The sequence below is a fragment of the Rhipicephalus microplus genome, chromosome 2 (assembly GCF_043290135.1).
Source record: "Rhipicephalus microplus isolate Deutch F79 chromosome 2, USDA_Rmic, whole genome shotgun sequence".
Lineage (NCBI taxonomy): Eukaryota > Metazoa > Arthropoda > Arachnida > Ixodida > Ixodidae > Rhipicephalus > Rhipicephalus microplus.
The window spans coordinates 48,341,062-48,368,156 of record NC_134701.1 but is presented as its reverse complement, the minus strand read 5'-3'; the positions used below and the strand labels follow the sequence as shown (position 1 = coordinate 48,368,156).

At 45.3% G+C, this 27,095-nt stretch overlaps 1 protein-coding gene across 1 annotated transcript in view; it reads right to left on the bottom strand.

The window, feature by feature from the left end:
- The window catches only part of LOC119169104 (uncharacterized), a 563,356-nt gene that overhangs the window by 185,820 nt on the left and 350,441 nt on the right, over positions 1 to 27,095 (bottom strand). The window contains exon 6 of the mRNA XM_037420202.2: positions 25,908 to 26,076. Coding sequence (XP_037276099.2) covers positions 25,908 to 26,076 — 169 coding nt within the window. The remainder of the gene's footprint in view (positions 1 to 25,907; positions 26,077 to 27,095) is intronic.

Here is a 27,095-nt window from a genome sequence, read left to right as displayed (position 1 = left end):
GGTGGAAGTTTCTTGTTTGTCTTTTCGTATTTTATTGCGCTGTACTTTGATGAGATTCCCAACCTTCTAGCAATTCATCATCGCATACTTCCATTAGGTGGCCGCCATACACGACACCCTTTAGTGTTCATAGTACGGTGTGGGGTTATGGTGATTGGATGGTCACTGAATGCAGTCAAGTTGCATAGTCTTTCATATTGCACATCATCTTTCAATTCAAGGAGCAGGTCACCACTGGCGGTCTTGTTGGGTTTGCAGCCCATGCCAAGCGTTTTTTGAGACACTTTGATACAAGGAAAGGTGATACAATCCTCGCTTTCTTTTCTGTACTCTGACATTGAATAATGTGATAATTCGGAAAGTAGTCTTTCTTCTTGGGCAGCAGTTCAAATATTGCATCAGTCCGCCACCTCTTCGAGGGGCGATCAGTTTGGAAGGTTTAGAGGATCCCATGAAATATGTTATTGATTCGGTGGCCGTGCCAGCCACCCACCACGGAACCCTACAAGGGGATGCTACAATACCCGTTGGAAACGTAGGCGCCAGCTGTACATGGCCGCTATAACCTAATACGTCTACCCAAGGTTGTATATATACACAAGGTTAACCCTTGCCGCCAGGAAAAAAAAAACGAAGTCAATGGAAGAGAAGAGAGAACAAGAAAGTTTAAAAGTGAGAAAAGGCGAAGATCTTAGAGGAGAGGGAGACAAGAGAAGGCTACTGCCAATTTCCCCTGTGCTGGTCAGGCCAGGTGTGCCGTCTACTTGAAGCCGGGGCCAAAGGGGTGTGTACCTCTGCCGGAGGGCCTTAAAGGTCCAATCACCCGGCGTCGGCTCCAACCCCAGGATTCCCTTTTCCCCGGACATGGCAATGGCACGCACGACAAGGCGTGGGAGGGAGTCAAAAACCCCCGTTAGCTCGGGTCTGTGGTGTAGCTACCCACCAAACGCCTGCTTGCGCAGACGCCCCTGCAGGGAGGGCGATGCAATAAATGCAATAGCAACAGCTTGGATTATAATGCTGAGAAAGGCAAGCAGATGCAAACGTGCAGCGCGCTGCTAGCGCACAAATGACACATGAAAGCAACATACACAGAACGAGTGTTAACGAACAACGTTTTCAGCTGGACACATAACACGCTGTTTTGACATAAATGACCAATGCACAAAACGTATCGCAGGTGCAGATGAGTGCAAACACACAAGTGTCCCAGCTGTTACTTCGCTATGTGCGAAAAGCGCGCTCTTTTCGCAAAGGAGACCTGCGCAGCGAGCGAAGTGACCTTTGTGGCCCGACGACTACTACGCATTCGTTCCGATCAAAGCTGAAGGCCCACGATTCTTCTCAACTGAAGCATATGCGTGTGCGCACAATTATCTACCCCCCACCCCTTCCACGGGAAAAAGTACGCGCGGGAGAGGAGCGGGTATCGGCCCATTGCGACAAGTTTTTAGCATGTTACCGGTAATGCCGAAGGCATGCTATCTCCCCTGAAACTAGCACCACGAATAGTAAGTAGTAGATATAAACCTTTTTTTTCGAACAGGAGGATTTCCTTCATTCCGGGCTGTGTCACGAGAGTACAAAAGCTGACGTCACAACCTCGGCAGTAGAATTTTCGGGGGAGTCACGCGCACTAACGACAGCACAGAGAGGACTATGGCGGCGCCCAGGGAGTCTTTAGTAAGCAGGCCTATAAATGGCTTTCCATTTCCGCGGTAAAGTAGGTGGTCCCCTGTGGCTCAGTGGCTGACGCCACGTGCTCAGAAACGAGATGTCAGATGCTCGATTATGTGCGCCAGAGTCTTTTCCAAGAATATTTCTTCTTGCCTACGTGTTTATTTATGCAGTAACGTATGAATATACTGCAAATGACGGCAGTGGCGAAAATCAACCCAGAGTCTTTATATAATTGTTATCGCAATAAAATAACTATTGATAATATCAATAGCCGATTTCACAATAGTTCTGCGGAGAACAGTCACAATAAGCCTATTAGTCATAGTACTTGACTCGTTTCATTTTTAGCATTTTTTGTGATTGATATTTCCTCAGTGAAAACGCCGGATTATATACACTATAAAATAATGCTGAAATCAAAGCAGCCAAGCTTTACAAACAAAAGTAAGCTTGAATTTTCTTCATCTTACACCCAAAACAGCATAAATTTCAGCGCTTGCAGTTCCGTGATCATAAAAACATTTTTTCGCGTTACCACTTAACTGATAAGTTTATTTATCATTTTATTTTGCGATGTCCAATAATTCTGTATTTTTCTGTAAGAATCTTACGGAAATATAGAAAATATTTATAGGAAACATATGCATTCTGTATGGAAACATATGGAATCATTGGATTCACATACGGAACGTTTCAGTAGGGTAAGCCAAGCATTTTGGTAAGGAAAACAAGGATTTCGACCTTCTCTCCCGATAGCCTGCTCCTTCTTTCAGAAATGATCGGTCCAGCGGCGAGGAACACGCTTTCTGCATGTATGAACGTTTCTAGGATAGACAAGTACTTCCTAGTCATTTCAGAAAAGGTTGTTGCGCATTGCCAAGAATGCCAGAATGTTATGGGATTGCTCTTCTTTTCCTCTGGAAGTGACTCCAGATCCTAGCGAACCATTAGTTCGTTGTTAGTGGTAGTTGAAGGCTCTAGTTCATGCCGATGCCAATGTTGACAATGCTAGTAAAAGTACAGTCAATAGTACACAATGATATTATCGGCAATAGTGCTATCGACAGTTAATCGTACCATCGATACTTCCATAGTGACTCTACAGTCCTTAGTATCGATAGTAATATAGCTCAGCATCACTGCCTTGCACCCCTGCCAAACGTGAGACACCCTCTGTCCTACCGGGACCGATAGATCTTGAGTAAGCCCGACTTCTAGAGGCACTCGGACACCTCGACTGGAAAAGTGACACTTTTATTGAGGCCAGAGCAATCTTGATCTATGGGCCACGGTCGAAGGGGCAGTTATGCACCCATGTGGGTGTTGACAAGCAGAGAGCCGAGGATCAAAATCACAGGAGCTAGGGGGGGTGGGCTTGCAAGTGGTAAAGATTACGGGAAAGTGGACGACAAGATAGCGAAAGGTAAGACTGGAGGCTGCTAGGAGAGCGATGAAGAGGCAGGTGAGTCTCGGCGCTGCAAAGAGTAGGTTGGGAAGTCGCAGCTTAGTGATGAAATGGCTAATGAGTGTCGGGAAAGTGAGGTGGGATTCAATGAGGCGGATGAGTATAAGGACGAAGGAGGGGAAAATGGTGCTGAAATTGCGAAAGAGCAGCTGGCGCTGACGTTGAGGAGAGTGCCGATAATAAGTACTTTTTTCTGAGAGTCATTCATGCTAAGCCCAGTGGACATGTAGCGTCACGAGAAAGTGGAGACGGTGGTGAAGGTTTATTGCCCGAAACGCGGTCCGAATAGTCACTCAGCTATGCGCCAGGTGTAGAGGGCACCTCTAACGTTGGGGCAGAAAGCCAGAAGGCCTCCGCTACATCACAGGTCTCCTGCCCAGCGCAAAGTTGGTCTGCTAGTGAAGCACCTCATAGCACTCTGGCCCACTGTTCCTTGTTCATTGCGTAAGTGTGACTCCATGCACAAATACATAGAATATGGGGGAAATCTACGCGTTCCCGACTCTGTTCAGACAAACGTCCTTCGTAGCCTGAGTTGATATGCTTCATGCGCCAGGCGTTGGGGTATGAGTTATAGAAAAAACGTAACGTGACCGACCGACTGAGCGTTAACATTTTATCCTTCAGGGCGAAATCACGCTGGCCGAAATGTAAGTGCTTAGTGATTTTGTTATAAATAGATAGTTGGTTCCTGTACTCAGTATTCAGGGTTGCAGCGGAAACGGCATGAGCTAACGTGGTCGACGAGTCCTCGCACCGTCTCATTGGTTGGTCTCGTTGACATTCCACAAGCTGCCCTTTAAGCTGTTCATGTGGGCCCAAAGCCATACGATCGAGTGATTGGCGATGTTACATCCACCAAATACTCGCACCATCGCCTTGTCTATACGGCTCTTTGCAAAGGCCCCTGTGGCTGCCCTAGAGTCGCTATATACTGTTGTGAAGTGCGAGTCTGTTAGAGCTAGAGATATCGCTTCGTGTTCGGCTACCTTTGACTTTTTTGTGTATAGAGTGAGTGCGTCGCAAGTTTGTCTGTGTCTATCGATTACAACTACAGAGTAATACTACCTAAAGTGATGTGCACCCTGCACCAGCCAAACCTGTCTGGTCAGGAAACCTTTCGGCTTCTATCGTAAGGACTCTGAAGTGGGCAAGCTTTTTCGTGTTTATGGAACAGATGTACGTACGTTTCTTGGAAAAAGAGTACTTCAGGTGATTCTAGAATGGCTTTAGGTAACTTCTAAACGTTGTGCGTTTCCACTATGGCGTTTAAACCGAGATTGACGAGAGTATACCCACCCGCTTTAGGGCTGGTAGGAGTGCAAATATTAGGTTGTGCTGAGCCACGATTATTTCAGAAAGAGCCATGTGCACTCACACCTGCAAAAATAGAGCAGTTAAAACATTATCCAGGAGCCTAAACTTTGTCCTAAAAGCATGTTGTATCAGCAATTTGAAAACTTGTGGTTACTTTTTCCCACTTGTGTATCGCAGCCAAGCATGTGATGTTACAGTGAACAAAAAGTCTGGAGCGGTCTGTTGACGTCGTCGGAGTCTATTTATGACGCGCCGTAACTTTTGAAGTGCGTTCGGAATCTTCAACGTGTTGTTTACCAGCAACACTGAGTTGGAGCCGTTATTATGACTGTTGAGTCCTAGGAATCGTATTTTATCGACCACACGTATTCGGTTCCCGCCTGAGTCACGAACTCTGTGCGTGGAGGGAAGGGTCTGTACCATTTTTTGATAAGTGCCGTCGTCTGGGAAGATGGCAGATAACGAGCTTGTGAAGCAAGGTTCTTTTCATTTTATTAAGAGCTCTCAAGCTTTGAGCCCGTGAGAGCATCAAAGAGGGCCGAAGCTATAGGTTTTTAACAAAACCCACACAAAATGTTTAACAAAAAACTAGAAGAGCAAAAATACCCCAAAACCTAACTCAACGCTTAATAAAACATTCACTGGCGCGTTAAACATTCTGAGCGACGACCAAAACACAAGTCAAATAACCGAACTGGTCTAGTCTAGTTCGAACATGGCTGAGTGGCGGAAAGATGAAGAATGTTCGGTCTCATCAAACTGAAATGCTGCACTCATGGAGTCGACGGCGGTCATCTGGCTGCGGGGAAGGAACGCTGGCTTGTGATGGTGAGTGAACGTTGGCGGTTACGTGACGTGTCTTGAAACCAGAAGAACCTGGCCAGGCAGCTGGGCGCACAACTCAGGCTGGTAGCCCGACGGCTGTAGCTCGCCTGTCGGCACAGAAGTCAGCAGGCTCTGTGCTGGAGTTCAGGACTGGATGAATATGGCTCCCTCGAATGGGAACGCGATGGCAGGAGGCCCTGGCTGGTTGAAGTCTTCTATACTTGGGTCCAACACCCGACGGTTAATCTTCAGCACCCGGCCTGTCGAAAGCTTTCTGATCGCCACGTCTTCTTCGAACTCCACTCCGCTTATCACTGAGGATTTTTTTACAGCTTGGGCCCACTTGTGCCGTCTTGATTGGAGACTGCTAGACCAGCGTGTTGGCACATGATTGGCCCTCGCTTTAAATGCGAAGCATTTTTAGCGAATTTCAGCGACATTGACCGTATCTATCTATCTATCTATCTATCTATCTATCTATCTATCTATCTATCTATCTATCTATCTATCTATCTATCTATCTATCTATCTATCTATCTATCTATCTATCTATCTATCTATCTATCTATCTATCTATCTATCTATCTATCTATCTATCTATCTATCTATCTATCTATCTATCTATCTATCTATCTATCTATCTATCTATCTATCTATCTATCTATCTATCTGTCTATCTATCTATCTATCTATCTATCTATCTATCTATCTATCTATCTATCTGTCTATCTATCTATCTATCTATCTATCTATCTATCTATCTATCTATCTATCTATCTATCTATCTATCTATCTATCTAGCCGCTTACGACTTTTAGTTCTCCTGGCCATTTCGATAAAGGTATCAATACCAAACTTAGTATGCGATAACATGACTGTATGACGAGCATAAATCACCAGTCATAACATGAAAACCATGGCATGCATGTCATGAATGTCATGATTTACATTTCATAGTGTTGCTGCTCTTGCGGTGGTATTGTTCACGTGACATGTTGCAAAACTGCCATGGTATGACGTGACTGCATAGTGAACATAAGTGACATACCCTAACGTGAAAATCATTACATAGGTGTGTTGATTTTTATGTTTTGACTAGTCACGACTACACGTCACGCTCATGGTGCGCTCGCGGCCGTTTCCCTAGCTTCGCATCTACCAGATTTGGTATTACGGGACGTGAATAAAGGATAAATGCACGTGACTTGTGCAAACATGATCATCATGAGATGTGTGTCATGTAACAGCATGACTACATCCCACACTCAAGGCGCCCAACACTTTGACGTGACCCGGCGCGCGTAAAAGCCGGCATTCGTTTCTTCGCGTAACGTTGGCGATGCTACTCCAGGTGCCAATCTGCCTGCCATAGACTTGTAGACGCGCGCCACGCTGCGTCACTTTGACGCATGCACGTTGTAGCGTCCCCGGCATCCCTCCATTACAAGAGGGAGTGACGCAGTGCACTCCGGGTAGAGTTGGGTAACTTCATGAGTGCGAAATGCAGCATGCTTTTTGCGTTGCTTGCCGCCGGGCCGCGCCGATGGACGCTGGTCACGCCGGTCACCCGTTGCTTCCCTTTTGCTAGCGCAGCATCGCTGTGTCCAGCTCGCGTGCTCGTCAACATTACGTCGGAGTATATTGGGCCCTTCATGATGCACTTGCGGCCGTTTCACTAGCTCCACATATACCAAATATTGAGTTACGTGCCGTGAATGAATGGCAAAGGTATATGACTGGTGCGAGTACGATAATTATGACACGCGTGCCATGTAAGAACAAGACAACATAGCACCCTCATTATGCGCTCGCGGCCATTTCAGTAGCTCCACATATACCAAATTTGATATCACGTGACGTGAATAGACAGCGAAAGTAATAGCACGTCCAAGCACGATAATCATGGTATGCGTGTGATGTAAAACATGTCTACATGCTAGATCACAGCGCACTCACGGCCGTTCCGCTAGCTCTACATAAAGACCCATTCCATGTTTCTAAGAGCAGGTAGGCCAATGTTGACATTATGGGTAAAATTATAGCGATGTCCGTAACGTAACTTTCGCCATAAGCGCTGAGGGCTGCGATGTGCGCCAACAAACAAAACTAAGTTGTGAGACGCGACTCACATCCAAACGCGAAGCAGCTTGTCGGCATACCGTTTTTTTTCTGGCTGCTTCATTGAGAACACGACATGCCCCGTTTAAAACCCAGCAGAAACTGCGGTAAGCAGAGCGTCTTTTGCCTACCAAGACAGCGCCACCGCATTTGCGTCACTAAGTCTGGTGCAATTTGTCTATACCAAATTCTGTATCAAGAGACGTTAGTAGATGACGAAGGTAAATCAGACGTGCAAATATGATAATAATGACATTGAAGTCATGTACGGTATAATTTACCTCCGCCTCGTAATGTTGTGCTGATTTTAAAGTGACATATCAACCTTCTTTATTCGTGCATCACATATTATCGGTTCCCACTGTACGTGGAATCTGCATATTTTTATACTTTTAAATGTGTTGCCACCCGTCCTCGTGCGCGACGCTCTTCAACGTCGTCATTCTCGTTAGAGCAGAAGCACGCGTGCACTCAATCAGGTTTTGTTTTTTGTGACACGCACTTTTCAAAGGCGCGCTCTTTAAAAGTGCACCACCACCGTCGTACAGGCCCTCTTTGCGGAAAGTTTCTCACCTCAAAAAACTTCCGCTTGGTGCACGAACTATTTCCCCACTTCACTACACACCACTTTAAGTCTGCAATGACAAATTTCAACCTACTCGGTGATCATCAGTGAATATCATTATCAACGAAAAATTGTTTGACACCTGTAGCTCTTTAGTTGCATATATACATGGTTAACCACAGGGATTGACTTGTTTCGGTCACTGCACTGCGCTAATACAATCTTAATCATTGGACATTGACTTCGTGAAGGTCCTATTGTGTATTGACAATTACACCCGTTTAATTCCGCAGTCCCGTTATATAATTTAACGCATTATTTTGGGCCCAAGAAACACAATTGAGCTTAATGACTATCTCGACAACTGACATGAACCAAACATTTACCTGTAAAGATAAATAAACACCAAAAATAATTTACAACTCATTACATTGAACCAAAATATCTGTAAATATTCTGAAAGTACAGCTCAAATGCAAGTTTATACCCACTGCCACTACACGTTTAAATATATTTCTCTACACTAAATGCACCAAGTTGACCTTCCCAAAGCCTATTCACATCATATCAGACCTGCCATTTGGTTTCTATCAATCACCTCACTCAAACAGAGGTCAACCACAAACAGCTATGTACAAAATATATCCGTTTTAGAAGGCCCTTGAAGAGCCATCGATTTGCGAATGGTATGCTCAAGTTTTTGCGTCCCAAACCAGACGCACTGCGCTTGTCGCGTGTTGCCATAACAACTGTGGCAAATATGCTTTCGAGCGCGCTTCTTGAAATGGGTGTCTGCACACCGGCCGACCACACAGACGCTCAGCGGCATTCCGAACCGCAAGTCTGCGATTATGCGATTCAAATACGAGGTCTTGCCTCCACGACTACCATGACACAAGTGTCTGAGCGTCTTACTTCAACCGAACGTTTTCCTCTGTCTTGCAATCTAACCAACACGCACTCTGACTGCCCTCTGCAACCCGAGATGCAAAGGAAAGCTCACTAATTGCCTCGCTTACTAAAGTTGAATGCACTTGCAATCGGTTATCATATTCCAGTTTGGCTTCGATCAGTCTTGCGGGGCGTCCAACGCTGTTCACCTTCTCAGAGTGTACATTCTGTCTTGCCACATCTCCGTCTACTAAAAAGCCCACCTCTGACACGATACTGTTCATTTGGACGAGTGTTTATTTGAACGAGCGCTTTCTGCACTCCTATTCTCATTTCTGGGACAAATAGCACTTACGCTATCCTGTGAACTCAAATCCTCTCTCTCTCTATGAGTATGAGCGAGTAATACGTATAGCCATGGACCATGTGCGTAGCACCTTTTGCTACCTGGCGGTACAAAAGACTTGGCGGGCACGATTTTGGAGCCATTTTATGACATTCGCTGCCATTATCCCAGACACTTTTCAGAGCTCCTTCAACACAGCTAATCGGGTACAATCGTAACTCTTTATGAAACGGGCCCACTGCCTCAGGAGTTCGAAGGCACCTGTCAATCTGAACGAAACTACCATTTTCCAAGCTTGAGACGGTGTTAGCCGCTCCAAGAAGCTCCGTACGACTCCTCCTTTCTTCGCTGCCGACCTCCCTGCCTTCCTGTATCTGACCTCCTGGCTGTGAAGTAATGCTCTCGTGAGGCTCAACGCTGATCTTATAGGAATCTAATTCACTCCAGCAAACACTGATACTGGTGCACAACCCAGGCGGTGGTTCACTCCTTTGAATCTCACACCACGTACATTCAGTATCAGGCATGTCAAGCCCAAGCTGAAAATCCTGACATTCTAGTTCTAGCAGTTTCTTTTTTTTTTGCTCATCTGTATCTCGAGCAGCCTTTCCCTTTCACGCATTTGTAGCTCAAGCTGCTTCTTCTTAGCGCGTGTATTTCGCTCGAGCTTCTCTCTCTTAACACGTGTGTTTCACTCCCACTGCTCTCTCTTAACACATGTTTGCAATTAAATCTGCTGCTTTAAAATGCGAACGATTTCATTGCGAACTTCGGTGACTTTGAGCGTATCTATCTATCTATCTATCTATCTATCTATCTATCTATCTATCTATCTATCTATCTATCTATCTATCTATCTATCTATCTATCTATCTATCTATCTATCTATCTATCTATCTATCTATCTATCTATCTATCTATCTATCTATCTATCTATCTATCTATCTATCTATCTATCTATCTATCTATCTATCTATCTATCTATCTATCTATCTATCTATCTAGCCGCCTACAACTTTTACCTCTCCTGGCCCTTTCGATAATGTTATCCATACCAAATTCGGTATGGCATAACATGATTGTATGAAGAACATATTTTATTAGTCATATCATGAAAATTATGAGATGCATGTTATGATTGATTGATTGATTGATTTGTGGGGTTTAACGTCCCAAAACCACCATATGATTATGAGAGACGCCGTAGTGGAGGGCTCCGGAAATTTCGACCACCTGGGGTTCTTTAACGTGCACCCAAATCTGAGCACACGGGCCTACAACATTTCCGCCTCCATCGGAAATGCAGCCGCCGCAGCCGGGAATCGAGCCCGCAACCTGCGGGTCAGCAGCCGAGTACCTTAGCCACTAGACCACCGCGGCGGGGCGATGCATGTCATGAATGTGATGATTTACATTTTATGGTCCTGCAGTGATTGCGGTGGTTTTGTTCACATGGCATGTTGCAAAACTGATATGGTATGGCATGATTGCATGACGAACACAAGCGACCGACCCTAACATGAAAATCATGATATGCGTGTCATGTAACATATGACTACATGCCAAGCTCATGATGCGCTCGCGGACGTTTTGCTAGTGTCACATATACCCAATTCGGTACTATGTTTCAAGAATGGATGACGAAGGTATGTGACTGGTGCAAACATTTTAATCATGAGATGCGTGTCATGCTACAACATGACTTCATGCCGGGCTCATAATGCGCTGGCAGCCATTGTGCCAGCTTCACTTACACCAAGTTTGCTACTAAGGGACGTGAATTGATGACGAAGGTATGATACTGGTGCAAATATTGCCACGTGCAGGTATGTTGGTGCCCACTTCGTTGCGCAGCACCGTCCTCAGCTTATCTACAGTGTGGCGTCAGTAACGCGTCGTTCCGTCACTCGCGCGCTGGGCATGCCTTTTATAAGCAGTAGGACCACGTGATAACCTGATGCGTACCGGCGAAGAGAGCACGGGTATGATTGATATGTGGGGTTTAACGTTTCAAAACCACCATATGATTATGAAAGAGATGAGAGCACGGGTATTTCTTCCACCGACACTGAACCGGGCAGGCCGTTTCGAGGCCACATACAGTTTTTTTTCATGCAATTCTTTTATGGTCACAAACTCGCTCAAATAAAGTTTATTTTTTTTTGAGTCGCCTTGTCTTCGTGCTTATGGGCCAAGACCACCACGTAAGTGTGACATTTGGTGTAGGTGCTGGGTACGATCCTAGTACCACTCGCAAATGTCACACTCGTGCAGTTGCATCGAGGCCGAGGAGACATTCTCATGACGAACTTCAGTTACGAGCACAAGCACTTGAATAAAGGCACGGCGATCGCATTTGTAGAACCGATTGACGAAGTAGGAGCGCTTGTACGCTGTCACAATCATCCGCCGATGTATCACGCTGATAAAAGATGACCCGACCTTTTACGTCAATCCTGCCCTTCCGGAGCACAAGCAAGAAAAGCTGCGCAGCGTTGTTCTGGGTTATGTCGAATGCTTCTCAATGACATCGAAGATCGGACGCACGCTGATTGCGAAGCACCGTAAAATCACCGACGAATCAACCCGACCCATCCGCCGGAGCCCATATCGCGTTTCACCACGAGAGCGTGACGCAATAAGAATCCAAGTCGAGGAAATGCTTCGCGAGAACATCATTAAGCCATCGAATAGCCCATGGTCTTCACGCGTTGTACTCGTGAAGAAGAAAGATCGTACAATGAGGTTTTGCGTCGATTACCGCCGACTCAACTGTATCACGAGAAAATATGTGTACCCACTACCGAGAATCAATGACGCTCTTGATCGACTCTGCCATGCCAGATATCTTTCCTCGATGGATTTGAAGAGCGAATATTGGCAGATTCAAGACAATGAAAAAGACCGGGAAAAAACTGCATTCATTACACCGGACGGCCTATTCGAATTTCAAGTCGTGTCATTTGGACTTCGTTCTGCACGCGCCACAATTCAACGGGTTATGGACACAGTTTTGGCAGCACTCAGGTGGCAAATCTGCCTCGTTTATCTTGACGACGTCGTTGTTTTTGCAGCAAACTTTAAAGAACACCTCCAAAGGCTACACGCAGTACTCGAGGCAATCAAATCGTCGGGTCTAACGTTAAAGTCGGAGATGTGCCGCTTCACCTACGAAGATCTTCTGTTTTTAGGCCATGTAGTAAATCGTGTTGGCGTACGCCCCGACCCCCAGAAAAGAGCCGCCGTCGGAAACTTTCCGCCACCAGCTGACAACAAGGCGATGCAGAGGTTTCTGGGACTTTGCGCCTATTACAGGCGTTTCGTCCGGAACTTCTCACAAATCGCCGAGCCCCTTACTCACCTCACGAAACCCAACATGAAGTATGAGTGGCAGAAGCCACAAGAAGACTTCTTCCGGGAACTTCAGCGACAGTCGCCGCCACTACTTGGTTATTTCGATGAGGACGCTCACACCGAGGTTCACACAGACGCAAGTGGCTTTGGGCTTGGCGCTGCATTGGTCGCTGGACTACGCTGGATGCCAAAGGACGGGCAGGAACAGTTCATCGCGTACGCCAGCAGGTTTTTTCGAAGGCTGAATGCAACTAAATGACAACCGAAAAGGAGTGTCTGGCTGTCATCTGGGCAGTCACGAAGTTTCGACCGTACTTGTACAGCAGGCCATTCAAAGTAGTCAGCACCTACCATGCCTTGTGCTGGCTCGCTAACCTAAAGGACCCGTCCGGCCACTTAGCTCGTTGGAGCTTACCATTACAGGAGTTTGACGTAACAGTGCTATACAAGTCGGGAAGAAAACATTCAGACGCAGACTGTCTGTCGAGAGCACCCGATGAAACAGCTCCCCCTAACGACGATGACGAAGACGGTTTTCTTGGGCTATTCAGGGCTAGTGAGTTCGCAGACCAACAACGTTCAGATGCCGACCTACGCAGCGTCATTGATTTCTTGGAGAGCCAGACTGATTCGCCACCCAAGATGTACAGGCGTGTCATCTCGTCAATGTGCCTCCGCAATGACATACTCTGGAAGAAAAACTGCACCAAACAGGTCGACATACCTTATAGTCGTACCATACAATGTGCGGTAAGAGATTTTGCAGGCGTCTCACGACGAGCCGACAGCCGGGAATCTTAGATTCGCTCGTACTTTATCAAGAATCCGGGAAAAATACTACTGGCTGCGTATCAACGCCAACGTTGCTCATTATGTAAGAACCTGCCGCGACTCTCAACGGTGCAAGACCCCATCTTTTAGGCCGGCTGGACTCCTGCAGCCAATTGACCATCCAATGAAGCCCTTTCAGCAAATTGGTATGAACCTGCTTGATCCGTTTGCGACGTCATCAAACGTGAACAAATGGGTAGTGGTGGCTATGGACTACCTGACGCGCTACGTCGAAACTTAAGTGTTACCGTCAGGAAGTGTACTAAAGGTCGCAAGATTCTTTGTCAGGAACATCGTTCTCCGTCATGGCGCACCTGAGGTCCTTATTACCGACAGGGGAATGGCATTCACTGCAGAGCTCACACAACAGATATTACGTTTCAGCCACACCAGTCATCGCCGTACGACAGCCTACCACCCCCAGACAAACGGCCTCACGGAACGTTTCAACAAGACGCTTGCTGATATACTCGCTATGCATACGTGGACGTCGAGCACAAGACGCGGAACGAAGTTCTACCCTACGTTACGTTCGCGTATAATACGGCGCAGCAGGAGACAACCCATGTGACGTCTTCCAAACTTGTTCATGGCCGAGACGCTGCGTCTACGCTGGATGCCATGCTACCACACGTCGATGATGAGAACATCGACGAAGATGTTGCCGGATTTCTACTACACTCTTAGAAAAAAGGTGGTAGTACTTGCTAACTTTGGGGTAGTAATGGTTTATTACATATGTTTCAACCCTGGTAGTAAGTGCAGTTAGTAACGGCAAGGGGGGTAATAGTTACTACCTCTGCTATTACTACCAGGACTTATTAACTGTTACTGCCCTAGCTGTTACCACCTATGGGTAGTAACATTGAGGGTTTCAAGAAAAAAAGTAGTAACCGATACTACCCAGTTCATTCATTTTGGCATAATATTTCTCCACTGCTAATGTTGGCTAATCAATGTCTTATAACTACACAAATTCGGGTAAGAAGCGGGGTGTGCTATAAATGCGAAGAATACGAATACATAGACCAAACAAGTTCACTATTTTTTACGGATACTTGTAGAAAGGAGTAAGCATGGGGTATATATAGCCCCTACTTCGCAGGGGCATATCTGGCACAGGGAAGCACTTCCGTTTCTGGATCAATTTTAACAGACATAAATCGTTCGCACTATAATTTACTACCTGGTTACGTTTGTTTCGTGACGTAGCACAAGAGTTTCAATAAGCCTCACTTGTGAAATATTATATATTATATTTATTCTTATAATATGGCCACAAAAAGGCATTATGTACAGTGGCCGGAGAAAGTACTGAATTCATTCTCAGTGCATTTGAATGCTTCACATGACTAATATATCAGCGTTTAAAAGGTAATAATCGTTTTGAGGGTTTGACACGCCAAAACAATGATAATATTTGGAGACACGCTGCAGTGGATTAACTGAGACTGTCCTTGAGGCTATATGTGACTGTCTGGTTATTTTGATCTGCCGCTCTTGTTAATATGAGCTGTATTTACTAAATTTGTTGTAATTGTCTATTACGACGGGTGTAGCACTTGCTTATGGTTCATTAACTTGTACTTCTCCGTTTCGGACATATCAGAATGACCTTTATGTATCTCGGTTGCATAGCTTGAAACAAAATATATTTTCTTGGTCTACAAACACCTTCTGCGTCATTTTTCAGTTTAATAATAATACGTCAAGAAAATTCCTCTCATAAATTATCAGAATAGCATTCACACACGATTTTGGATTATATAGTCAAAAGCCGGGCAGCGAAGAAGTTGTAACAGCTGCAGTTGCTACCTCTTTCTTTTCAGTTACTAACTGTTTACTAACGTAGGTAGTAAAGAGGTCGCAAAAAGTTAGTAATGGTTGTAGCTAGTAACTGTTTACTAACGTAGGTAGTAATCAGGTAGCAAACGGGCAGTAACTGTCGAAGAAAGGTAGCAACCGCTGCAGTTACTACCTACTTGCTTGCAGTTGCTACCTTTTTATTAACTTTTCTTTAAGAGCGTACGTGCAGAAAAAGCCCACCAGCTTGCCCGAACACTCATAAAGAAGCAGCAACACGCCGATGCCAGACACTACAACTTCCGACACCGCGAGCAGGATTTCACACCTGGTGATCGTGTAATGCTATGGACACCAACTCGCCGTCGCGGTCTCAGCGAGAAGCTCCTCCGTCGCTACTTTGGATCTTACAAGATCACATGGCGTCTGGGGCCGCTCACGTATATGAAGTTGTTCCTGATGGGGTTACACAATCTCAACGACGCCGGGCGCACCTGAAGTCGTGCATGTCGTGCGCATGAAAAACTTTTTTCCTGCGTTAGCGGACTCATGGACATTCTTTTGTGATTTTTAGGTTTTTTCCTACACCAATTGTTAAGAAAGCTCCCAGCTTTACTTGTATTCATTACATTTTAGCATCGGGTCGATGCTCTTTCGTGGGGGAGCACTGCCACGGGCAGTTATGTTGGTGTCCACTTCGTCACGCAGTACCGTCCTCAGCTTATCTACAGTGTGGCGTCGGTAATGCGTCGTTTCGTCGCTCACGCGCTGGGCATGCCTTTGATAAGCAGTGGGACCACGTGATAACCTGATGCATACCGGCGAAGAGAGCACGGATATTCCTTCCACTAACGCTGAACCGGCCAGGCCGTTTCGAGGCCACCGACAGTTTTTTTCACGCAATTCTTTTATCGGCACAACTTCGCTCAAATAAGGTTATTTCCTTTCAAGTTGCCTCGTCTCCGCGCTTACGGGCCAAGACCGCCACGTAAGTGTTACAATATGATAAACATGAGATGCTTGTCATGTAACAACATGACTACATGCTACGCTCATGATGCGCTCGCGGCCGTTTTGCTAGCTCCACCTGAACCAAACTCGATATTACGCGACGCGAGCAGACGGCATAGTTAACTGACATATCCAAACATGATAATCATGGCATGAGTGTCATGTAACAACATGACTGCATGCCACACACATAACGTGTTTGCGGCCATTTAGGTAGCTTCACATATGACAAATTGCGCATTACGTGACGTCAGTATATGACGAAGGTATGTGACTGCTGCAAACATGATAATCGTGAGATGTGTGTCATGTGGGAACATGACAACATGCCACAAAGAAGGCCGAAGTGGTTGGTTTTTAAAAAAAAAACTCACACAAAATGCCTAATAAAAAGGTTAATGAACAAAAATACTCCGAAACCAAAACTAAAACCCAGTAAAGGTTCACTGGCGCGGTTAAACGCTCTCATCGACGACCAAAAACAAGTCGAAAACTGAACTAAGCTATTTCGTTCGAAGGCGGGTGAGCAGCTGGGCGGTAAAGAGTGTTCGGTCTCACCAAACTGAAATACTTGACTCGCGGAGTCGACGGTGGTCAGCTGGTTGTGACGAAGGGACGCTGGGTGGTGAGCGCAAGCGAATTCTGGCAGTTATATGACGTGTCGTGAAACTATAAGAACCTCGTCAGGCAGCTGGGCGTACAGCTTGGGCTCGTAGACCAACAGCTGTAGCTCGCCTGTCGACACCGACGTCCGCAGGCCCTGTGCTGGAGTCCAGGACCGCGCGGCTATAGTTTCATCGAAGTGGGAAGTCGACGGAAGGAAGTTGAAGTTTTCGAGGCTCAAGTGCGACACCCGACGACCGATCTTCAGCGCCCCGTCCAGTGAAAACCTCCAGCTCGCCATATCTTCTTGGAACTCCCCTCTGATGTTCTCTAGGATCTGTTTCCAGAGCAGGCTCACTAGTCCCGCCATGATTGGACACTGCTAGACCAGCATGCTGGCAAGGAATTCGCCCTCTATTTTTATACTTTTTGTTGTTTCGCCACCCATCATCGTGCGCGATGCTCTTCAACGTCATCGTCCTCGTTAGAACAACAGAGCGCGTTCACTCAATCAGGTTTTGTTCTTTGTGACGCGCATTTTGAAAGTGCATCACACCGATAAAATGGCTCGAACTTTCTGGAAGATCAGTGAAGCCCCATCAAGGTGAAATAGGCTTCGGTGACTGAGATGGTTTTCTGCATGCGGCCTTCTAATTCTGCACCGCGTTCACCGGTGCTCCCAAGTGTGATATCAGCTGCTTAGAAAGTATTCGGTATGCTCCACATCTGCTATTTCACTCCGTACGCTGCGCGAGAGAGCTTTGCAATAACCAGATTGAATAAGAATGGCAATAGTACCGATTCTTGCGGTGTTTTCTTAATTGAGAGGTCAAAGCTCGGCGAGACGTGCTCACCTATTCGCAGAGTGGTTGCTGAATCTGCCAGAGAAGCGTTGACGTATTGATAGAAGCATGTTCCAAGGTTGCGATCACATGTTCAGGTCAGAATGGCTTGATGTCGGATGTTGTGAAAAACTTGTTCCACGTGGATTCCCAGCAGCGGCTTCACGCCTCATGCGTGGTGATCTAGGAGACTCCTTTATTTTCAGCATGGCGCCTTGTCTTAATAAACGCGGCCTCTATCGGTGTAAGAGAAATATTTCGTTTTTTTGACATACTCTGTCAGTCAGTTTGAAATGATATGTCCGGCTAGCTTTCCTTTGCGAGATGTTAGTAAAATTGGCCTCACGTTCGATTGGCCCAACAGCTTTCCGGGTTTTGGTATGAGGACCATGCTTACATGCTTCCATTCTCTATGCAAGTGGACGGCTGGTTCTCCTGGCTTCGTTGATTCGTCGAAGTAAGAAGGTGACCGCATCGACACATAAATTTGGGAGAGCCCGATTCATGCCTAGGCTGTGGCGGCTGCTTTTCCGATGGAGGCGAAAATGTTGTAGGTCCGCATGCTCAGATTTGGATGCACGTTAAAGAACCCCAGGTGGAAAATTTTCGGAGCCCACCACTACGGTGTCTCTCATAATCATACGGTAGTTTCGGGACGTTAAACCCCACAAATCAATCAATCAATCAATCAATCAATCAATCAATCAATCAATCAATCAATCAACCGATTCGTGCCAAGTGGTGCATTGTTGTAGTTTGTGTTGCCTTTTTTGAGCGATGACATGTGCACCTCGTTAAGTCCACAGCTGCGTCCATCAGCGATGAACAAGAAGTAGTTCGAATATATCCCAGATTCTGCACTGTCTGCGGCGGCCACGCATATTAAGTGGCCGAACCTTCACTACGACAGCGAGAACACTTATGTCTATAATCTGACATGTGAGAGACCTTATGATAACGATTGCGAACTTGTAACAAGCCGGAAGGTCAGGATACGTAGCACCAGGGCCCCTTCATCCTCGAGCACACCGAATGAATGAGTGACGCAAGGGCTCGAAGACAACACTATCACTTTCCTTCCTGCTGAGCCCAATGGTAATATGAAGCGCCTTGACAGACAATCTGTTTTGATGCGGCTCGCAGGACTGGTGCCTGATGAAATCAACTACATCAGAGTGAACCCACATATTATTGTCGCGGCGATTGATGGTTCGCTTGCTGCCACGCTGAACGTACTACGCAACGTCACAGAACTGGATGAGATGAACGTTCGCTCCTACATCTGGATAAACTCCAACCGTACGTCGTCTTCGCTGTCATTTATGGCTTTGGTGCGGTCATTCCAAGGTCCGAATTTGGTGACCTGGTCAAGTAGGTTAATGAAGCTAGTGTCATCACCGAGGTCACTGGTTCGGGTACCTCACGCTGTGTTAAAGCAGGTTCTAGAGGCAACTCTTTACTTTCATACGCAAAGGTGGGCCACTTCCGACACCTTGTATGACCTTTTTGTGTCGAAGCCACTGCGATGTACCAACTGCACGATTTTGTCATGTGAGCAACCTATAAAAAAGCAAGCGAAAATGTTCCCACTGCAATTAAACCCATTCCGCACACAGTTCTAAAGCCAGCGTCTCAAGAGTTCGAATCGCAATGTCTCTAACAAAGCTTCTTCAAAAGATTGCCCAAAAGTGAAAAGAAAGATAGCTGCAATAAGAAAAAAAACAAGTGACCATACATCACGCAGCGAGGGCACCACAACCACAAAAAAGTAGCCGTCTGGGCGCCGAAGTACTTCAAAAAAAGCTAATGCCTCTGCATCCACCGCGCCCGTTAGACGCCTTGTTCTCGAATTCCGTCACCACTCGCATTGTACTCGGCTCGTGTAGAACAGAATGCATTGAAAGACTTCCCCCGTATTCGAGAAAGTCCCTTCATTGAGTGCTTCACCTTCACTTGAGAAAGCCTATGAGAGCGCCGTCTGTGGTAACGGCAAGTCACTTCATATTAGCGACAATATGCTGCGATTCTTGAGTAGCGCAGCATAATTTTCAGCGGAGCAGTGGGGCAACGATCAACTCTGCCAATCGAAGGGTGAAATTCGAGTCCAGGAGTGATTGTGAATACGGGAGTTTGTTTCTGCGGATTCCTCTTGAGCTACATTGCCAAAGCCGCCGTCACTTGGACCAGCGGCGGCCTCTAAAAACCGTGGTAAGCGCCATGAATGCAACTGACGCAGTTTGGCCTGAAGTCGTTGCTTAAGACACAGTGACATTCGGATTCACAGTGCACCTCAGAAACAGTGAACCCTGAGTCTCCGACTGACAAGTTGCCAGAAGACGAATCGATCAGGATAGTTCTTCTATTACTGTTATACACGCTTCGAGTGGTCATCAGCAAGCTGAAGTCACCACACACTGGATGTTCTACGTCCAGTTCTTGTAAGCCTTCACCAGGCACCATAGACCGATGATGTATACAGTGGAATGTGATGCACCTGAAATCCTGCGTCCACTACAACCTAACGTACCCAATTTGCTCTGTTGAGCAGTTGCCATTGTGTGCCATTTGACTAGGTATTCTGTCTTTTATATATGTGTGTTTTTTATAATAAAATTCAGTTGCGAAATCAGCGCCTTGTCGTCCCTTCTTCCGTCTGGGTCTGTATATTAGCGCTGTTTTTACATTCTATAACATGAACCGGAAAGTAGCCCAACTTTCGCTTCTAGAGGAAGGACTGGGCATGGCAAAGGCGTTATTGGAAGTGGGCTGCTCGAAGAAGATGATATTGACAACTGTTTCACGAATGATGGTTTCCTCGTGGAACAAAATAAGTACGGTGACTGGTACATCAAGGACGTGTTGGTCAGTAGCGAGCGCGCGACAGTGAAGCGAGAAGCAAGACGCGACTGAAAAAAAAAGCGCCAGACGAGTGAATAAGTATAACGTCCCAAAACCACCATGTGATTATAAAACACGCAGGAGTGGAGGGTTCCGGACATTTTGACAATCTCGGACTCTTTGACGTGCCCCCAAATTTGAGCACACGAGCCCGCCGCACTTTCGCCTCCATCGAAAATGCAGCCGCTGCAGCCGGGATCGATCCTGCAGCCCTGAGGTCAGTTTTGAGCTTCGTAACCACTATACCATCGCTGCAAGGCGCCAGACAATTGACATTCACTTTGAAAAGTAGAACGTGAGGGTGTGATAGAGCGTCGTTCGCATTAGTCAACATCATCATCAGGAGCAACAGCATGAATAAAGTGTGCATATGCGTGCACTGCTCAATTCCTATCACGGCTCCGTGTGCATGAGGCGTTTGGATGATCCATGAACAGAGCCGAGAAAGAAAGGGACGTCAGTGCACTTGTAAACTGGCATTGTATGGAAGAATGCTTACTGCAAGTATAGTTGGGAACCACCCAGTGTAAGCTTTGATTCTTTCTTTTACAAATTCCTCAAGTAACCAATACGCATCCGTAAGGCAACGTGCGCCTTTGCGCCCTTTGTTCATGTTGCTGTGGCTCCTGATAATGGTTAATTACGCTCATGTATTTTGAAACATCTGTACTTTTGAATGAGTCACTCGATGTGTAATTCACAATATTGAACGCCTCTTGCGAATTTATGCTTTTATCACGCCATCCTACTCTCACATGCGCTAGAGGTGCTCCACGCTCCACACAACATTCATGTACTGTTTTTTTCAGAATGTTAGCCATCCCGGATGTGGCTGTTTTAAGACAAATTAGAGGCACATGCATGCTGGCATGCAGAATATTTATAATGAGAAACGACAATGGTGGTGAAGAGTGCTTATCTAGAGGCTCGTTGCGCTAGTAAGAAGTTTGCTGAGCAAGCAGTTTATATAGGAGAAATGCATCGCGTTCAAGAAGAACCACCAATATAGATGTCTATGTTACGTGATGACCTAATTTCATTGAAGAAGTATTAAATCTGTGAGAGGCGTATCTTTCTAAACTGTACCTCTCTTTTATGAGTGTTTTTGCTTTTTCGGGTTTTGTGTGTTGAATGAGTATGTTTTTGTCATGAAATCGTGATATTTTGCTATAAAAAATGGATGTGAAAAATTGGTAGCACACGTCCTTGCCACCCAGAAGTCGCCGGCTCGATGTTTATTCGGGCTTATGTTGTCGTTCTTTTGTTATTTTCATCTACTCGAATTTTCACTCACGAAAAACACCAACTGTTCGCTGACAACTAACGACACCTCCACCAGGATTTCATTGAAACGAGCTCAATAGCTCTCTTGCATTGAAGTTGGAAGTACGAGGTTGGGGGATTTCTTTTTTGCAGATAACTGATGGTAATTTAGGCTCATAGTCTGGATGCACTAAAGTTTGCACTTTTTAGAAGTGCTGAGCTTTAACGAGCTTTTTGAAGGGTATGCGCGAACCAAAAGAACGCTCCCTCAGCCGAGATTCATGTACTCGCCTCTCGTAAGGCGGCTCTCTTGCCGCTAGACACCTCTCTGGCGCTGCTGTCTGCGTATACGCGGCGTATAGCGTGGACTCTGTGATGACTTGAAAAAGAAAGTTCCACTGGAGGCATGGTTTTGAATTAGCTATGAGGTTGATTCGCGCCTATAGGTAATACTAGCTTTTACTGTTTTGCTAGGTTTTCAAAATTTTCTGTGTTTTTTCTTTCCACTTTTTTTGCTCTCTGTCTTGTGTAAGAGCTGGTTCTTGCAGCTGGAAGTAAAACGTTAGCTGTGTGCAAAAAGCCTTCCGCACCGTTGCCTTATAGCTGCGCCTCCCAACGAAACTAATGCGCCCAGCCGCAGCGCTGAGATTACCCGCCGTGTGAGCCAAGAGTACGAGCGTCGAATGGGCCGTGCATCTACCGGGGCTGTCACAGCCAGCTTTCCAGGCTAGTTTTGATGTGGCACTTCGGAGAGTCTTGCATGGTCTGTGGAAGACTTTGATTTGACTTAACTGCACATACACCAAGGAAAGGCCTAGTATCGGTCAAGAAGTACCAAATCAGCGTTTAACAGAAAGCAGCTTTGGTGTGTCTTTAGCTTTGGACGGCTAAAGAAACATTTTTTTGGGTTTATGTCTACTTATATTTTCATCTCTCTATTGCTCTTGCTTTGTTATTGTGTATATATATATGCAGAGAGAGAGAGAGAGAGAAATAAGTATACGCCTTTAAAAAAAAACTGTTTATTGGTGACGTTTTGATTGGAGACCGATCTTCATCAGACAAAATTCAGTAGGCTCCGACGTGCTTTTATGCCATCGTCCAGCCGAGAGAGAGAGAGAGAGAAAAAAAAAGAGAGAGAAATAAAAATATACATATACCAGTGGCCCAACCCCCCATCATGCACTGATAAGCAGCCGAATGGCCATGTGTGCGTACTACGCATAGCTTGTGCATTTTGTGAAAAAAAAAAAAACGCACCTGGGCTAGTGGGACTACCACCCATTATACATTGATAAGTAGTCAAACGACCACGTGTGCGTACTACCAATGGCATGGCAGGTGCTTTTTGTAAAGAAAAAAAATCCAAAACGAGTTGTGAAACAACACACAATCACGCCAAGTTTTTTGGTCCAGGTGGCTAAATTAAGCAAATTTCAGTGGTAGAAAGTTTGACTCCTCAAGTTCACCTCTCATCAGCTTTCCCCGTAGCTTGTAAAGAATACCGAAGTACATTCCTTGCGATCAATGTCGCTGTCGCGTTCCACGTGTTCTTCCCCTCCATAGTTGCTCTTGAAGCCAGGTGAGGCGGGCTACGTTAGAACGATGTGATAAATTCTTGAAAAAGAGAAAAAGAGAAAAGAACAACAAACAAGGGCTACGCGTGTCAAAGCTCCGCATGCGCAGGATAGGCACATGCCAGGCAGCTACGATCTCCGGTCTTTGTCTCAAGCATATTAAATATATACTGGAGGTTGTTTTTCAAATTTTTACCTCGGGGGCCGAATGTGTCATTTTACTTGGTTGTCTGGTGAGCGATTTTTTTAGGGGGGGGGGGGGTTAGGGATTTTTCGACAGTGGTACACCTTTCTCGGAATGCGCGTGCCCATGCCGCACGGCCAAACACGTGCTCCGGGCGAAAGCAGATGAAATGAAAAATGATAAATAAAGAAAAGAAGAAGAAAACAGAAAAAGAAGTAGAGAAACGGAAACTAAAACGTTTGGTTAGGATAAATATTATCCTGAATCTCCCAGAGCACGAATTGAAGAAAGTATGCCTCGAGTGTTATTTAGACCAGCTTTTAATGTATTAAAATTATAAATCATGTATGATTCGTGCTGTTCACGTTCCCTTGTGCTACAGAAACCACTTTGTAAGAGTGTGACCATTATGAAATCAAATGGGTGGTTTCCGCAGTAAATATTCCGAGACAGAGGCACATCTGGAAGTGAATGAACATGTGAACGGTTGTTATTGAAGCGGATGCGGAAGGCTTTTTCAGTCAGTCATATGTATTGAATACCGCATCTTCCGCACTCGAGAAGGTATATTAGATTGGAGCTGTCACAGTTAAGGTTTGAATTAATGAAGTACTTGAAATCGGATTGTGTGCTTTCAGCAACGTTGATTACCTGTATGCGTTTGCACTCCTTGCAGTGGGCTTTGACACATGGCTGACGTGGCTGTTCAGGAAGCTAGAAGACTGAAGCGTGATGACTTACTTATTTCATTTCATTTCATTTCATTTATTTACTCTCAAGGCCGAAGCATTACAGAGAGGAGTGGGTATACATCATACAAAAAAAAAATCAGGAAATACAGCAAATCAAAATTATATGTGCACAATGGCGATCTGAAAACCATAAAAGAAAAGAAAGACTGCGTGATGTGAAGAAGAGGCAGAGTGGTTGTAACAACAATGTTCAACATGGTTGCGTCTTTGAGTGACACGCGCACACAAAAAACTAACAAAAGAAAACACAGCGTGACTTATAAGTGGCGAATTTACGCGAAATGGTTAGAGAGGGCGTTTTTAAACAAACTTATGAAGTGATCTCCGCAAGATCATCCACAACAAACAAACCTCTGCTTAACTTACAGCACGAACTTCGCCAATGTAAACAAAAATCTTAAATGACATTACAAGATATCCGAACGAAATTAACGTCTAAAATGCGCATTCCCGTCCACTCCTAGCGTCATTTACCAACGACTACGCAACCTCAAACACACACCTGTCCACTCTCAAATCAATACTCTACCTCCTAATGATTCATGCCGACTCCGTTTAAAGCCACGATGTCTTGTATGTAAAGCGATGCGAGAAACATACAAAGCAACCAGTACACAACGCAAGTATTGGACTAGCATACGAGGAAGCCTAACATGCAATTGCTCTAATGTGGTATACCTGATCGAATGCAACGTGTGTAGTATGCAATACATCAGACAGAGAGAAACATTAGTTAGAATCCGTTTCAATATTCACAGAGCCCATGCGAAATTAGCCCCAAGTCTACCTCTGCCAAAACATATCAACTTTCCCGACCATGCATTCGACAAACTATCAGTAACACTCATACAAACGTGATTCAAACCAAACCGAGAACGTGAATAACGAGATTCACACCTCATCCACCGATTTAACACCCTCGAAATAGGAATAAAGGAGAATCCGGGTACACTTGCAGCATCAGAGCATTAAAAAACAATAATGGCAATAATGACAAAACTAATTGAGTTCATGGCACTGCAGCTGCGACGGTCGCTGGACAACTGAAAATACTTCTAAGTTTAACTACTCTTCATGAATACAGCTGCCGTTTGTTTCTGTTTCTACCTCACAATCCAATCAGTTGTGCCAAGCATAACATGTCCAACAGCAGTCATGTGCACAATCAGGAGTCCCTTACTGCGTAATCCAAGAATGGGCAAGAATTGACATTGCACCCGCTTGCCAGCTTCTGTGGCAATGCATGGCGCTCCTCTTTCAAAGACAAGATTCCTATGAGGCGCTGAGTAGTTAGAGACTTGAACCTCTTAAATGGCTCTTTTTTCACAAACTTCCTAATGACACGTTTGTGCATTATGCGAAGCAGCAAATAACACATTCAGAGTGACTGATGCTATAGGACAACTGTATTATGAGAGGCAATGTCTAAAAGAGGTAAGGTTGTACAATCAAGCATGCAATAGGTTACGTAGGTGAGCTCATTACATTAGGACTTCGCAGCCGAACCGCTGTTGAATAAGTGCGTTCTCTGTTGCCACAATATTTTAATGCATTGCCAAGAAAGACATTTGTTGTACTGTACCTTGTGCTCATTGACAATTCTAGCTGTCTCCTGAAGCCCCAGAAGAGGCTGCGTGAGGATCCACACAGCTTGATTGAGTACAGCCATAAAACCAATGAGCAGACCAGTTGTGTGTCCGATAGGGGCTGACACGAGCACCGTGTCTGTTTCGTTACATGGCGCGCATGCCCTGCAAATAATAAGGCCAAATCAGGCTATGCCTCTAAGAAAGATTTTTGAGAATTCGTGAGACACAAGCGGCATTACGAGCAAACGTAGAATAATTGATTCTGAAAAAGCACCAATTGTGGCAAAAAGACAGCGCAATCGCTCTTTTTGCCTGAGACAGTTTAGAAGTGCGATTCGCAGCAAAGTTCTGGAACGAACTACGCAACATTTAAGCGAAGTATTCTTGTGCTTAGAGAACGCGAGCGCCATTGTTACAACTTTGTAAAATGCCTAATTTACCGAAGCAGACCTTGATATTTACAAATGTCATTCAGCGCAGTTTTGGCTTGAGAGCATTAAAATAAAATGCACCATCATAATTTAAGAATGTAATATTATATTCACCGAAAATTTTCGTCTCAATTCTTGGCTGCTTCCTTGAATAAATCAACAGCGTTGTTAAGACAAGTGTCTATTGCTTCTTTCATTCAAAATGTCTAGCAGATAACGTTATAAGAAGCCAGCGCTGAACTGCGAACTGTCGCTTGACTACGAGTCGTAAAAAGTGCGCCCTTTTTAGACAGCTATACATTAACAGGCTTAGGGGGATAGCATCGGTACACGGTTTACAATAATAATAATAATAATAATAATAATAATAATAATAATAATAATAATAATAATAATAATAATAATAATAATAATAATAATAATAATAATAATAATAATAATAATAATAAAGCTTCTTTCTTTTCAGTCAATATGGAGGAGATTGCGGGTGAAAGTTGCTTGAGACACAAGCAACTTCACAGTGGTTTAGAGGCTAAGGCTGCTCACCCGCAGGTCGCAGGATGAAATCCCGGCTGCGGCGGCTGCATTTCTGATGGAGGCGGAAATGTTGTAGGCCCGTGTGCTCAGATTTGGGTGCACGTTAAAGAACCCCAGGTGATCAAAATTTCCCGAGCCCTTCACTACGGCGTCTCTCATAATCATATGGTGGTTTTGGGACAATAAACCCCACATGTCAATCAAATTAACCAA